Source organism: Crocodylus porosus, unplaced genomic scaffold (assembly GCF_001723895.1).
Source record: "Crocodylus porosus isolate Cpor-Errol unplaced genomic scaffold, CroPor_comp1, whole genome shotgun sequence".
Classification (NCBI taxonomy): Eukaryota; Metazoa; Chordata; order Crocodylia; family Crocodylidae; genus Crocodylus; species Crocodylus porosus.
Window position 1 is genome coordinate 79,845,425 of NW_017728943.1, and position 16,611 is coordinate 79,862,035.

General features: G+C 41.3%; 1 protein-coding gene across 3 annotated transcripts in view; it reads left to right on the forward strand.

Moving 5' to 3' along the window:
- The window catches only part of BTBD9 (BTB domain containing 9), a 275,559-nt gene that overhangs the window by 147,395 nt on the left and 111,553 nt on the right, over positions 1-16,611 (forward strand). For all 3 annotated transcript variants that reach the window (XM_019549627.1, XM_019549626.1, XM_019549628.1), the window contains exon 7: positions 5,440-5,549. In XM_019549627.1, coding sequence (XP_019405172.1) covers positions 5,440-5,549 — 110 coding nt within the window. The remainder of the gene's footprint in view (positions 1-5,439; positions 5,550-16,611) is intronic.

Genomic DNA, 16,611 nt, shown 5'->3' on the forward strand with positions numbered 1-16,611 from the left:
CTCTACAGACTATAAAGTTCAATGCCCTTATTATCTGTTCAAAAGTCAGCCTGCTGTGTGTTGAGAAATGACATTGAAGGGGGAAGAAGATGACTAAAATCTAAAATGTTTAAAAAATAATTGTGTAGCAAGTAAGGTATGCATTGTCATTGTCCCTGTCCCATCATCTAGAATTGAATTTGAATTTTATAGCAAATTTATATAAGAATAAATGCAGACCATTCCATTTGATTGCTTTAAGTTACTCTGTGTTTCATAACAGGGGTAAACAGATAATCAGGTCCAGGATTTGATGCAGGGCTGGATTCTTGGATGAATTTTGAATCTCAAGTGCTGATTTGTAAAGACTGGATATATTTTAGTAGTAATACCATTGATGTTTTTCAGTGGAGATGATGTAATTTTACATTATTCATACAGCACCTCCTGGTGGACAAGTTACCCCAAAAAAGTTTCCCTGTGGTCTGTTGGATTATAGATTGTTGAATTTTTAAAGTGTGTGGTACATTTAATAAATTTTGCACTTAATTTAATGAAATTTTAGAGTGCCAGTAAAAGTGAATAATTAAACATTGAATAATTAAGTATTATAGTCAACAGCTTAGGTAAGAATTCGATGTATTATACCACTTAATATTGTAAAATTTAATATCTTACGTTTATAAATCTTCTACATGCTTGAAGTTAGTTGCTTACCATAATATTTGTAATATGTAGTATATTTTATGGATGTGTTTGTCACATTTAAGTTAGGTTGAGTTCTGTTTTGCAGTTAACACAGGGATTCAACATTTTATATTCACCAATAATATACATCATCTTCCTCCGTTTTGTAGCACTTACTATTTGAGTATAAAATTAATTGTTGAAAATTTACAGCTATAGCGATTAATTGTTTTACAAGTTGAAATTGATTAAATATAATCTAGTTCCTTAAAAACGTTAGCATCTATTTTTCTTTGCTTCAAGCAAAGTTAAGAACAGAAAAACAAGCTTTAAATTTTCTATGCAGTTAACATCAATTGACATCTAGTGCATAGGCTACATTTGAAGAAATGTAATTGTAGTTAAGGTGAGCTATTGATAACTTTCTTTTTTAGCTAAATTGCTCTTATAAAGGGTATAGAAATTGTAAGGTCAGAGTTTAGGTAACTTGTAAATGAATTCATTGTGAGATAACTGAGTAGATCACCACGTTTCCTCTGCTGCTAATTTGCAAGTTGTAGTGAGCCAGTGGTTTGTGGAAAACTAGATACAAGTGAAGCATTCTCAGAGATAAATTACTTGGCCTAACTGTCACAATCAACAAAATGGGTGTATCAGCAAAATGCAGTTTGCTGACTGACAAGGCAATCGGCAGAAGGTAGGGTAGCAGGTGGCAACTTAGAGACTGGCTGGTTCAGAGAAGCATGAGCTTTCATAGGCGATAGTCTAATTCGTCAGATGCTATGAACAGATTTGCAGAAAAGAAGGGTGGGGACTGGCAGGTCTTGCCTGACCAACCTCATCTACTTCTGAGACCAGGTAACATGTGCCCTGGACAAAGGAGATGATGTGGACATCACATATCTGGACTTCAAGAAGGCCTTTGACCTAGTTCCCCATGATGTCCGCATGGTTAAGCTGGGGAACTGTGGCCTTGATCATCATACAGTCCAATGGCTAGGCAACTGGCTACAGGGTTGGACCCAAAGAGTACTGGTTGAAGGGAGCAAATCAACATGGCGCAGGGTGACCAGTGGAGTCCCTCGGGGCTCGGTACCTGGGCCAGTACTCTTTGACAGCTTCATCTATGATCTGGATTCGGGAGTCAGATGTGAACTGGCCAAGTTTGTTGACGATGACAAATTATGGGTCAGGGTGATCACATTGCAGGACAGACTAGGGATATAAGCCGACTTGGACGTGCTCTCAAGGTGGGCCGACCAAACCTAGATGGCCTTCAATGCAGAGAAGTGTAAGGTGCTGCACCTTGGTAGGAAGAACCCCCAGCATACTTAGTCTTGGCAGTGCTATGCTCACTAGCGCCATGACTAATGACTGAAAGGGACTTAGGGGTCTTGATTTACCACAAGATGAATATGAGCCTCCAGTGTGATGCTGTGGCAAACCTAACCAAACTCTGGCATGCATCTACCAGTGCATCTGGGGGAAAACCAGAGAAGTCATCTTCCTGTTTTACTCGGCCCTGGTGAGACTGCAGCTGGAGTACTGTGTCCAGTATTGGGGGCCCCCACTTCAGGAAGGAGAAGCTTGAGAGAGTCCAGAGGAGAGCCATTCACATGATCCAAGGCCTGGAGGGAAGGCTGTACAAGGAGAGGCTGAGGGACTTGGGACTCTTCAGTCTGGAGAAGAGAAGGCTCAGGGGGGACTTTGTGGCAGCCTGCAATTACATAAGAGGGGTACATCAGGAGCTGGGAGAATGCCTGTTTACCAGAGCTCCCTAAGGGATAACAAGGTCTAATGGCCATAAACTCTAGGAAGGCCAATTTATGGTGCATGTGTCCAGGGTTTGGAACAAACTCCCACCAGAGGTGGTGCAAGCACCTGTTCTGGACTCCTTCAGAAAACAGGTGGATATATTTCTTGCTGGTGTCACTTTATCCCAGCTGACTTCCTGCCTATGGCAGGGGGGCTGGACCCAATGATCTCATGAGGTCCTTTCCAGCCACTGATGTCTATGAAATCTATGAGAAGCAGTAGCAATCTATAAATTTCTCTATACATGTTATAAATTCGTTAGTTTTCCATACATAGACTCAAATTATTTGGAGGTTGCCTTAAATTCATTCACCCCACCACTGCAGTAGGGAAAGCAATTGGGGTGGAGGCAGGTGGAAGGGCAGGCAGTATGAGGAGGTGGTATGGCAGCATGCAACAGGCAATGGGTCAGACAAGTGGCCTGACCCCTGTACCTAGCTCCCTGCCATCTGCCTCCCCCACTTGCTCTCTCTGCTACCTGCCATCCCTACTGCCTGATCTCCATGCCTGCTGCCCTTGGTGCCTGTTTGCTACTGACCCCCACCCTTGCCTTCCCTCTGACCTCTGCTTTCTGCAGCTTCTGCCACCAGCCTCTGCCCCCTCCCCTTGACACTGCTTATAGTCTGGCTCCAGCTCCAGCAGGACTTCAATGCTGCTCTAGCCCCAGGCATGGAGCACATGGTTGTGGTGGTGGTAGCTCTGACTGGTCTTTAGAGTCAGAGCTGGAGCCTGGGCCAAACCTGCTGCCATCACCACCATTGCTACCAGGCGAAGCAGGGACCAGAGCAACCGTGTTCTCTGTGCCCCAGGCTGTAGCTGGGCCAAAGCTAGAGGGTAAGTGACAGCAGTAGTGATGGCACAGAAGAGGCTTTGTTGGGGGACAGACAGGGAAACGAGGGGGGGTGTAGTGGATGGGGAGACGGCAGAAGGGCAGGCAGGGGGCAGAGGGTATGGCAGTGAGAAGACAGCAGGGGATAGAGGCAGTGGTGGGGTGAGCAGCAGCTGCAGCTCTGACTCCAATCCAGCCCTGAGCCTGGGTTGGGGCCAGAGTCCAAGCCGCAGCGGCTGCCTGTCCCCACTCCCACCCCTGCCACTTTGTACTCAGATCCAGTGCAGCTATTACTATTTGAATCTAAGATGAGATTATTTTCCCTATGTAACATGAACTGGGGGGAGTCCCCCAGATGGTATCTCAAGATTTCTAGCACCAAGTACAAAAATCATACTATTCACATGAATTAACACTGCATGGTCTTGCATTACATTTAGGGAAGTAGGAACTCATGCCATGCTGTCAGGTGAAAGTCCATAAATTCTACATACTTTAGCACTTCAAGTAAGTTGACCAAAAGTTTAACTTTGAAGGTGAGTGAACAGCACGAGACAGTCAACAGATAAATAATGCTTGTAATAATAAATAATGTAGGTTGTTTAAAGAGAGACTAAAAACCTGTATGCAATATATAATCAGTGGTGCTAAGAAATGTATTTTTAAAAGCCAGTGTTTTGAGTTTTCAGTTTTTACATTTAAAACACTTGTGTGGATAGAAAATGTTTCCTAAAATTTTAACTGAAAAAATATTTTCAAAGAGTTATATCTGCACTAATGACAAAACCACATTAGCAGAAACAGGTTTCAAGTCTGACTTCTTTAAAAACTATTTTTAGAGTGTTCAATTCTGTTGTGCAGGTTAGGGCACAAATAAAACTATAAGGGAAAACAGTTGCAAGTGTGAATTGCTTCCTTAAATTAAGGAATAAAATGAGGTTGGGCGGGGGTTTAGCTCGTTAACTTGAAGTAATGAAGAAGGTGAGATGAAACTGCTTTATTAACATTTGCAGCCATCAGATTAGAACTTAAATTATATTAAATAAATGAAAGGTTCTTTTACATAACAGGGAAAATATGGCATAAGTCATATAGATTCTGCTTCCTTTTAATTGAAATTCTTCATTTAATATACACCTTCCTTCCGTGTAGATAAGTCATTATTTGAGGAAATGTTATCTAGTCTTAATTTTTCTGTTTGTTTTAACTCTCCTGTGACAGTGTATAGTATCCCATTTGGGATTTTCCCAAACTCGTAATGGATATTTCAGCTGTTCATTAACCTCTGAACTCTCAGTTCCCTCTGGAAAATGAAGGGTTCAGATTGATTCAAGGTTAATGCTCGTTTGGAGAAGGTGAAGCCTCCAAGGAAATTGAAAGGGTGAATAGGCCACTGTGTTCAAGTTCAGCTCCATCTTGCTTTGCATTAGTGTTCAGAAGTGCATGCTGTACAACCAAGAGTGAAACCTGGAGGTAGTTTTGTCTAGCAAAGCTTGACTTTTTAAATAATTTAAGTAATAAAAGGTAAGACAGCAGACTGTTGGTGTCTGAAATATCAAATGTTAGTTTATTAATTGGAAATAGGCTTATAATAAAGGGGAATTTAATCTATGACTTTTTCAGGGAAGCAATATTTACTTATTGGGCTTGGCCCTGGCGCGCACGCGCGCACACACACACACACACACACACACACACACACACACTTATTTATTTATTGGGCTCGTCTCTGCTGGATAAAATCTTGCGTGTGTGTGTGTGTGATTAATATCTATATATCTATATCTGTGTAGATTTTTTTTAAATCTTCAAAGCCAAGAGTAATCAGGAGATAATGTGTAACTCCATAATGTCATATTAGGGGAGCACAGTCAATGTTCGAGTTGGATACAGGCTCATTTTAGTTTTCTCTGTACATCTAATTGAAGTTTTTCAAGACATATATACAGGTACAAGATCTGTACTTAGATTTCTAATTTTCTTTGCAGTTCTTCAGTCCTTGTGACTGTGTGTGATACAGGAGCCACAATAATAGGGCAGAAGTACTAGCACTCTCATAATGAATCTTTGATAACTTGGTGATAGGATTTTGTTTGTCCTTAACTTGTTCTTCCTTTCTTTTTCCATAGATATATTCGAATAGTTGGGACCCACAACACAGTGAACAAAGTTTTCCATATTGTGGCATTCGAATGTATGTTTACCAACAAAACCTTCACTCTTGAGAAGGGTCTGATAGGTAAGAGATCAGACTGTTTTTAATTCAATGGTTGTCCGTACTAAGACGCTTTTATTCTCAGGTCTTGTTGCTATTTCATTTTAAGTCTAGGTATAACTTGGGCTTTGCCCTGTAATCTGACTCTGCTCTTTGCACAAAAATCTCTAGCTGAGTCAAATTTGACATTAAGCTTGGTTGGCCTGGCCAGTCAGGCTAAAGAGATTGAAACTCTTGATTAGCAGGTAATGCTGTGGGAAAGCACCCCCTCAAGTTACAAGATCTCATCAACTGCTAATCACACACACTCTGGTAATTCAGTTAGGCTGTGCTGTTAATCACATTGGCTGCTTACAGACATTAAGAAGAAAACCCCAAAACGGTGCTTTACTTTAAAGTGTGTGCCCAGAAGAGGCATTACATTAGTTGGATACAGCTTGCCCAACCTCTGTATAGGTTGGGTGCTTTAGTGGGGCTTTTCTGGCACTTTTATTCATGGGTGGGCAAGTATTTTGACTGGAGGGCCACTTAATGAGTTTTGATGAACTATCGAGGGCTGTAAGGATAGCCCTGCCCCTTAACAGTTGCCCCACACCCGGTCACCATCTTGGAACCGGTAGTCCTGCCCCTAACCCTTGCCCTATGGCATCTGAAGTCCCTTCCCTTGCCCAGAAGTCCTCCCTGGGGAGGGAAGGGGGGCAGGGACCTTCCGTCTTGGAACCGGGGGGGAAAAAAACAAATCTTATACTAAAACCATCTACTATAACATTTTAATTTTATGTAAAAAATATTTTTGTCTTGATTTGTGTGTACGTGCATAGTGTATACATAGAGGCAATTGCATAATAGCTCAAAATACAGTCTTACTCTTGAATATTGTGGTGAGGGTTAAGAATGTTACTGGGAGCACAGTTCCCAGTGTGTGCGAGTCCCTGGAGCTGGAGTACTGCATCCAGTTTTGGGTGCTGCACTTCAGCAAGGACATGGAAAAGCTTGAGAGCGTCCAGAGAAGAGCCACCCGTATGGTCAGACCCGTATGGTCTCTTGTCTATTGTACCAATTGCTTGATAAAAGCAATTGTATTTCAGTGTCAATCCAGTGGGGTGGTGACTCTTGGTTTTGCTGGAACTCTCACTAAAGGTTGTAAAGCCTTAAATGTCTCTTTTTTTTATAGCAACATTAAATGGTAAGTTACCTTTTAAAGGCACAGTTAGGTTTCACCAGTGAATAAGAGTAAATTGAAAGCATGCTAATACTGTGATACAATTAGCATATATACACCATAGAATTCTGTCAGGACATTATTTGATTTTTAGCTTTGTGATGGAAGGAATAGATAGCCGATCTTTTTTATTGACTTTATTTTCCATGCTACTATTATAAGACTGAAAGTGCAATAAATTGAAGTTTAAATGTTTATGTTGACTAGAGGAAGCCCTGAGACTTTCAAACCTCTTGAATTTGGTGAAATATGTTGGGGATTTTTTACTGAAAAAAATACAATGCTTGCATTAAAAATCTTTACATTATAAAGTACAGGGTCAAAATTCTGTACGCATTGGACCAGTAAGGACATGTCCTTACCTTTAATATCACCTGGGTATCAGGATAATAAGTATTTGGAAGTCTTACTCGCAGCTTAGTGCCATTTGACATTTTTATTTGTGCATTAACTATTTGTGCAGTGTGGCAGCCATTAAATACTAGGTCTCATTATTAGTGCCTATTACACTAAGAAAATAAAATGGTGGGCGCTCCCTTCGGGAGCGTGCTATCTTTTTATGAAGAACCATGTGATGTTTAACTTCTACCTGGATGCTCACTGCAGACAGTACAGAAAAGGGCTCTTGTTTAAAGCCTCGTTCAAAGGAATAGCAAGAAATGAGGTCATTGAGAGTCTCATGCAAGCACATAGACTGCACTATTTATTTAACCTTTGTTAGACGTATTCAATAGGATCAGGAAGTTGTATATGCAGGGAGGATCATTTGCCAGACATATTACCCAGTGTGTAGTATCTACATAATGGTCGTCACTGTAAACTGTAGATTAAGGGCCTGACAAACAGGTAATAAAAGTGAAGTGTCATTTTCATGCAGTAGATTGATAATAGCAATTTTATGTTACTGTGTTTTACATACAACATTTTCATGACAAGCCATTAGCTTCTGACTTATGACATTTAAAAGTTATAATGTGGGGAGAGATGTATAAACCAGTGACTGAGTGCAATTCTGAAAAAACTCTCTTGGCAGTTGCATAACATTTTTAAGGTAAGGCTAGACAGAATTGCTTCTTCTAGTATTGCTTGTTGTCTTTGTGCTATCCTGTAATTTATTGTCTTACTAAACTAGATAAGTGATATAAATGAATTCAATCATACTGAAACTGTTCCCTGTTGCAGATGTTTGGGCTGAGGTATATTTTTCCTTATGGCACATTACTGTTGTTCTTGTAAATGCAGATATAAGAGAGTTTTACATATAAGAGTCATTAAATGCATTGTTCCATGTATGAATTAACAAATATTTTGCTTTCTAAAGAAATACAATTAAAAGTGGTTTCTGATACTGAAGTTCACTATAGTAATTCTGAGGAGCCCTAAATAATTTTTTTTTAAATTAAAAGCAAAATAAACCAGTATTTTAGCAAATGACAGAGGCATTTGGATGCAGAACCAGGGCCCTCTGGGATGCTCTTATCTTTCTCTACCCAGTGACAGGGTTCTACTGCAAATGTGTGTGCGGTTTTCTGTATGCACTGGTTGGCTTGTCTTGCATCTCTCCTTGGAAGTGAGAATTTGATTACCTCATCTGAGTCTCAGGAGACATTAGTCAGTGTTATAAAATCCTTACTGTAATTGGTACTTTAGGTAGCATCTGCTGAGGGACTGTCCAAGGCTGTGCAAGCACAGAGGTTTGAGTAACCTCTCACTCTACCTTGTGGCCTGGTTGAGTTCATGGAAAGTGCAATTTGGAAAGCCTATATTAAATAATGTTCTGTTTGTGTTTGTCTTTGAAGGTCTGTCTCAGTTTCTCAGGCTATCTTTTTACTTCCACATAATGCACCAAGGGGGAAACAGTGAATAATGGCTAAAGAGCAGGAGATGGAAATGAAAAATGGAACATCCTTGGTTACCCCATGGGGAATACTGTTGAAAATTATGAATCACTATGAAGCTTCAGTTGCCTTAGGATCCTGTGCCTTAGGAAAACCTGTTTTAAAGAAAGAAAGGAGGAAAGAGAGAAAATGTATAAATAATTCTCTTGTCTTTTGTGCACTGGCAGTTATTAAAAAAAATCATTTAAACATACAGCAAAGGGAAAACAGCCAAATCAATTTCCTGGTATTCACTTCAGATCTGTGAAATATTGCTGTCTCTCTCTCCCACGGTAAAGCAGGAAGAGATGCTATTTTCTTGTCCAGTTTAATGGTAAAGCTACACAAAGCTATTGCAACCTGTTTCTGCTCCCCTTTTTAAAGGTTAACCTTCTTTCAGAATTGCACAAGTTTTCCCAGCAACATCTGTCAGCTTTGCAGTAAGCATACCCTTAGGAAATTATGAAAATTTTAAGACCATCTAAATACTATTGGGAATTTTTTTCCTGTCTACTGTAAAGAACAGCCACATGGCCAGTTTCATTTACTGATATTCATTTCTCTGTGGAGCTAAAGATGTAGTCACATGATTCAGGGTTTTTTTCTTTCTTGCCTATTTCCAGTGTACTTCCCTAGCCTTTCTGAAAGCAGACTGCAGATAGACTCTCATGTTTAATGAAAGAGTCTTATGACCACTGTGGCATGAGTGAAAAGTCTGCCTAATTGTTAGGACTTGAATGATCTTGATGCGATTCATTGGGTCAGAAGCCACAAAATGCAGAATATATCAGCTGGAAAAAATAGGTGTCCCTGTTTTTTATTTTAAGCTAGCCTGACAGTTGTGCACAACATTGGCAGGTGTTACTAGTGTTTCTCAGGTCAGTGGAAAACTTATTGGTTCTAATTTCTTTTCTTCTTCCTTCTAGATGACAGAATACAAATATGTAGGAGTATGTGGGAAGTTTCAAATTTTTGCATAACATCCAATGTAGTAGCTGTTGGTCTGTCTAGTGCTGAGAAACAAAAGTACTCTGTATAATAAAAAATTTGTGAGACTTTAGGTTTTAGACATTTAATGAGGAAGAAGAGGGGTGGACTGTTTAAGGAAGAAAAACAACGTTTTCTAGTCAAATGCATGATACAAAGCAGGAACTCTTGTTCTAATCTGGATTTTACCCATTACTTGCTGAGGAAACTGAGAGAAATAACTAGCTTTCTGTGTTTTCCTTGCGTGTAAAAATAGGGCCAATAAAACATGCCCAAGGCAGATCCAGAGGAAGAACAGGGTTGCGGCTGTACCTCCCTTTTCAGACTAGACCAGAAAAGTCCCCAGAGCAGAAAAGGATCCATGCTTACCCTCCATGCTCAGGGGCATGTCACCTTTCTTTCCCTCCTGTCCCTTCCTCCTCCAGTTCCTGCTGTTTTCCCCACTGTCCCAGTAGTGGGGGAAACTTCAGAACTGCTCCTGTACGCTCTAGTTGGGCTGCATGGGAGTTGGGATCACCTAGGGAAACAACAACAGTGGTGGCTTCTTGCACTTGCTCCTTGAGATGGGGTGGGAAATTATTTGTGTCCGAGGGCCACAATAGGTTCATTTTGATGACAGGTCAACATCCTGCCCTCCCCTCTAGCCCCTGCACACATATCCTGTGCAACAACTCACCAAAACTCCTTATGGGACTGTGCATGGGTGGGGAGCAGCGCTCAGGAGTAGGAAGGATGGGAGAGGCTGGAATTGCATGCCCCTTCCCCCTGGGGTGTGTGTGTATGTATGTGCATCTGTGGAGAAGGAGCTGCCTGGGCACTAGGTTCTGGGAGCCTGTTGTTCAGGAGGGGAGGGGAGGGGCAGAAGGAGGGAGGCATGGGGACCGTGCAGCAGAGCTAGCCCAGGCAGTCCAGTCTGCACTGCTTCTGTGGCATTCTGCATGGGGCCAAGCCCCAGACAGACTATAGTGCGTTCCAGCTGGTGACTGCGGTCCAGCCAGGTTCTGTTCTGTGCCCCCTTCACCTCCAGTGGCAGCTCCTGCTCCTTATCTTGCCTCTGCAGTGCTTCTGTGTACTGCATCACTCTGGGTGAGCAGCTTTAGCTTGGCTCTTGCCCCAATACGCCTGGCTTCAGCTCCCAGGAAGGCGGCTGGGACCTGAAGCTAGAGTCCCACATACTGGGGTAGAAGCCGCCTGGCTGAAACTGCTTGCCTGGAGCAGAGCAATGTGGCATGGTAGGGGCAAAATGAAAAGCTGGAGGCAGGGGAGGCACAGAGCAGAACCCAACTGCAGCTGCTCTGGGAACAGCCCTGCCAGAAACTGTGCACTGGCTGGGGCCTGAGCCAATTGGAGCCCAGTATAGGCTGCCCCAGTGTGAGTGGGCAGGGCATGGCCCCATGCGCAGCACCATGGGGCAGCTATGGGCTGGATCCTTGTACCTGGCGGGCTGTATCCAACCCATGGGCCGTATTTTGCCCACCCCCATCCTAGCAGAACTGGGCTGTTAGAGGAATCCTCCCTACTGTTGCTGCTGCTCTTCCCAGCAAAGCCCAGCCCCCACACAGCCTGGCTGGAGTTGACAGGAGCAATTCTTGAAGCTTCCCTGGCCTGAGGGATAGTGGGGAAAGCAGCAGCACCTGGAAGAGGAGAGGATGGAAAGGGAGGGGAACATGCCTCTGAGCACAGAGGGGAAGAAAGGGGTGCTTACCTGTTTTGGGAACGTTAAAAAATCTCTAGAGGCAACATGGTTTGCCACACTGGCAGTTTGCTGGGAGGAAACTGGGAGCAGGGATGAAGCCATTTTTGCAGCACAGATGGCCGTTCCTGCATCCCTCTTTGCCAGTTCCTGGATCCACCCCTACTCACGTCTATCTTGGAGGATACTGAGGTTTAATGTTAAGTGTTATATCAGTGTTGAGTATTATGTCCATAATATAATACCTAGTGTTTAATACCAAACAGTAGGGCTGCTCAAAGCTTCGGTCGCCAATTCGATTCAGAGGAGAGTCGGCCTGATTCAGAGGCCGAATCTCCAAATCCAAATTGAACAGGGAGACCTATTAAAAGGTCCAAATCAAATCCAAAGCCTCTGAATTGATTCAGAAAAAATTCAGAGACATTTGGATTGGCCAGGGCAAGGCAGGTACAGCCAGGTGACTGCAAGTTCTCCCATGACTCCTCTGGCTGTGCCTTCCTCTCCCCAGGTAGAGGGAGCTGCGGGAGAAGCACCCATGGCTGCCCTGCCCGGCCTCATCCACTGCCCGCCCCAACCTCCTGGCACTTAAAGCCCTGCACTCCCTGGTTGTTGCAGCGGTGATCAGGGCCTCTGCAGGCACATGGCAGAGCCCCCGCGCAGGGCAGTGGTGGGCAGCAGGGATCGCTGTCCCTCCAAAATGGCCAAAACGGAAATGAAACATTGTTTCGCACAGCCCTACCAAACAGCTTTTCCGAGATGAGTAAGCATCATTGTATTGCAGGTGGGGGTATGACATCATGGAGAGATTTAGCAGTTTACCCCAAGTCAGAGAGAAAAATCACTGGAACAACTGGGATTTAAAATCCAAGTCTCCTGACAATCCAGCCTTGTGCCCTATTCACTGAATTTTGCTGCTTCCTGTGAGTGAGATGAACAAATGCCCAGGAAACTTCTCAGTTGAGATTTACTAAGATAAAAATGGGAATTAGGCATTCAGCTTCCACTGAAAGTTAATGGGAGTTGAGTTCAGGACTTTTAAGGTCCAAATTCTTATTGTACTTTTGAAAATCTCTGTTTCTATGAATAATTAAGAAAAAATGGGTTTTGGTGATAATAGACACTTAGGAAGGACATGTTGTAAAATAATGTCATGAGGATCAATATTTAGATGCCTTTAAGTGGTATGAACTTGTTTACAGAAGTTATCCTAAGGTCCTTTTCTTTTGGAGTCAGTACACCCCCTAATACTGCCTAGCCTGGCACAGCACACTACTGACTGGGATAGTTGAGGATAACACTGTGCAGAACTTCATTCAAAACATGCATAATATAAATGGATGGTTGCAGTGATTAGATGCTTTTGAAACACTTGCCTGTGATTGAAAGGTAAATGTCTTTAGAACAATACAAGATTATTTGAACTAAAAAGACTTTTAAATGAATTCAGAGCAGGGACAACATGGGTGCTTGCATTCTTTGAGGGAAGGAAATTTAGGCTAGCATGGTCCAATAGACATTGCATCCCAGAAGGGACATGGCGTGGTGCAGTTTGAACAGGGCCCTGGTTTCTTCTGCATTTGCTCTTACTTAGATATTTGTGGGCTGCAAATTTGGGGAATGGAGAGTGCACTCTTAAAGAATGTAATAGTTGCTGTTCCTGAGAAGGTCCCTCACTTCACCCCAGATTTCCTCTGAGGTCTCCTATAAGAGTATTTTGTCTTTGTACTTTATCCATCTCTACTGCAATTATAGTTGCAAAATCAGTCATCTACTCCTAAATATCTAGGTCATTTAAAAAAATCTGCTTTATCACATGCAAACAAAAGAACAAATCTAACCAAATATATAGATATTATTTTTGTGGATCATAAAAAGATGTGTTGTGCTCCTTCTGCTTGCTTTCTGGCAGCAATTAAATAGCAAGTACACTATTCCCAGAACTGTACTGGCATTTTTAATTTTGATGCTTCAAAATGGTTTTGCCTAATGCAGTGCTATAAACTAGCATTGAACAAAATCAATTGTTAATTTCTTCATCAAATTTATTATTTGTATTCCAAAAGGGATCACACACATGGGCCCCAAGGTAGGCCCTATTGTTCTGAATGATGTACACGCATAAAATCTTAAGGGGAATCTGAACTAAACAGAGACAAAATGCAGTGGCTGGGTGTAAAACCCAGTATCTGAGTATGGGAGAACCTAGGGTGGCAGTAATAAGTTATATGCATATATTAGTTAAATGTACAATTTAGAAACTTAATTATTTTAATAAATGAACAAGATATATTAAGTTAATATTCTCCATTCCAAACAAATAAAAACCCCGATGTTTGCCATAAATAAAAAAATGAAAATAATGTGACCAATATTCTTTGAATTATTTAATATAATAAAAAGAACAAAACCAGATACAACGAGAACAACCCTAATATCTTTCTTTCCCTGTGAATTAAATATTTCTACCTGTCATATGCTAGTGAGGGAAAGTTAACCGTATATGTGTTGAATACAGAGAGAGCGAGCTGTTTGCCTTTAAAAGTAAGTTAGCAGCAGAAGGAAGGGGAGTGGTCATTTCACATTTAAAAAAGCAAAATGTCTTTTGCATTATTGGTTGTTGGTTATCTCTTCATGGATTGTAAGAGCAACAAGATCTTTGAGGTTTTATTGAAATACCATATGTTCTTGTACACCTCCCTCCCCTCCCATGTAAGAGTTGTCCCTTATTTTTTGGAAAGGCAGAATGAAAAGGAAATGATTTTTTCAGCATTTTAGCTGCATAGAGCAGGGACAGAGCCTAATCTTCAACTGACTCATCCTCCTTTTCCTGCTTCACTAAAAGCTGAAATGTTAGGTGCTGCTGAAGATTGGTCTTCATGAGTGGATCTATGAATTTGGGAAAAAAAAGTATCTCCAGGCATGTGAAACAGGAAAAGAAAGACAAGACCAAACCAGTGCTTAATTCTGGATTTTTGTCCCTGTTCCCTCAAGACTTTATGCATTTCACAAAGAGAGTCCTCGGAACAGGGACCGGAGTAGAGGCTTTTGGATCAGAGTTTTGGATTTGATGCCTAAAATCTGGTTAAGATCAGCTTTGAATCTGCCCTGAAATTGCTTATTACTATTCTTAATACTGGGAGTTGATACATGAGTTAGTTGTGTTCCTTCTTGGGTATTATCAACAGAATTGTTTGCTAATTACCAGTCGTTTACATCCATGTTAGGCAGCTGAATGCAAGGTGGTTGTGCTTTTGGCACTGAGAGCAAAATTCGGCCCTCAAGTACCAGCTGCTGCTTGTCATGTACGTGATGAAAAGCACCCAGGTTCAGACTTGGATATGGAAACCATTGAGAAAGAAATGTAGAATCCTACAGTGTTACTTTTTAAGAGTTACTTTCCAGAGAAGAACTTTACTTTAGTGACCAGTATTTCCTATAGAAAGTATAGTTGATAAAAATAATTATTAATAAAGAATACCTTTTAATAAAAAAAGGGGAAAATATGTGCCTGGCAGATTTTTCTCTACTGCTTTCTTTAATAGATGATCTCTGAAGATAGTTAACTAACCTATTAGTCTTATCTTTTAATATTGTTGATATATGTGGCTCTCAGGTCATGTCCTGGAAATAAGTCCTCTGCAAAATTTATTGTGTTAAAATTAAATATACTGCCATGCTGCTGACCACTGTTTGATCCTGTGTGAGAACAGGGAACAATAAACATCCTTTTTAGGTAAGTATTTTCTTTCTGCTATTCACTGCCTGAGTCTTGGCATATACAATGTATATACTTTAACATGCATCCTTTTCATTCCATAAAAGCAAATTAAATTTGTCCGAGCAAAAATGTTATATGCACAGAGGGCAAAAAAGTAATTTCAATCCTGTAGCCATTTCTCTTTTGCTTTCCCTTGCAGCACAGGTTACTGTAATAGTTGGATAAATGAAGGATAGCAAAAGAAAAAAATAGATAGAAGCAAGACACTGTTGTTTTTGGCAGTACATTTTTGTAAACAAAGTGACACAAATCGAGGCAGAAATTCCAGTGGGAAAAAGGAAAAGAACCAGAAGACTGAAAATACAGCACAGAACAGAGTCCCTTCCAGATGGTGTTTTTAATAAATTTATCAGGCGGGTATGAAAGACTATAATGAACATTCAAAATGGGGAGTGGCAGACTCCCCTGGGGAGCAGAAACAGCATGGCACCTTCTGTGTGTTGCAATTAGTTAGACTCTCTCTCGAATTTACCACTGTAAAGAGGCCCATGAAATTGCATTCAGTGTATGATAAAATAGGTTTCTGCTCAATTATTAGAAAGCCCAGGCAGGCAAATTAACAGTTTTTTTATGAATAAGATTGTGGAGTTGTACCAAAATCACTAAACGTATCAGACTAAGGAAAGGTCCCTAGGGTACATGCAGGTAAAAATTGATGGATGGCATTGAAATGTGCTTAACAATTGTACAATCCAGAAGTGTGATATAAAGTCTCAGTCACAAGCTGAAAATACTGCCGTTTTGGCACAGCCCCACCGCTCCTTTTTTACCCATAAGACAGTCCACTCCTCCTTAAGCTAAAAGCAGCAGTTTATATGTTTTCTACCCATTTAAAATGGGCACCCATGGAAATTTCTTAGGACTGGAAAGCAAGGAGAAGAAAGGAAGGAGTAGAACTAAAGAAATCTTTTTAGTTGCCAGTGCTTTTAATTGTCACTGTCAGAGAAATGGCAGTTCATGTCTGTCCACATTAATGCACAGTTCAGATCTGTTCCTCCTTGTAAAGCATTTCCAGTATTTACCATTTTTCCCCCTTTGTACACCAGGAATGTGCTGAATGACTGCTTTCAGGAATAGTGTATTGGTGGTTTTCTAGAATGCCATGTAGTCACTTGCAGACAAAAGTCTTGGGGTAGAAGCGACATCTTTTATTAGACCAACTAAATAATAGCAAAAAAAAACCCTTTCTTTGCAAGCTTTCAGGCCCAAACACCCTTTGTCAGGCAGAGGAGAATTCAAAGATTGTAAAAGGTCTCCCAGGTAGACACCTTATATCCCTGAAACATGGAAGATATCATAATTAGCTGTTTGGAAATGTGAACTTCATTGCTAAACAAGAAAGAAGCAAAATTCAACTCCTTGTCTGCCATCTGACACCTTCAGAGAAGAAGCCTGATGGAGCCTTGTCTCTACCTAGTCTGCAGTCACAGAGCAACTTTTTCACAAATGGACTTTGAAACCCAGGAGAACCCTACCATCTTTTACCTCCCCTGTGCAAGATGAAGTTTCTTTTCTACCTGGGATAACTT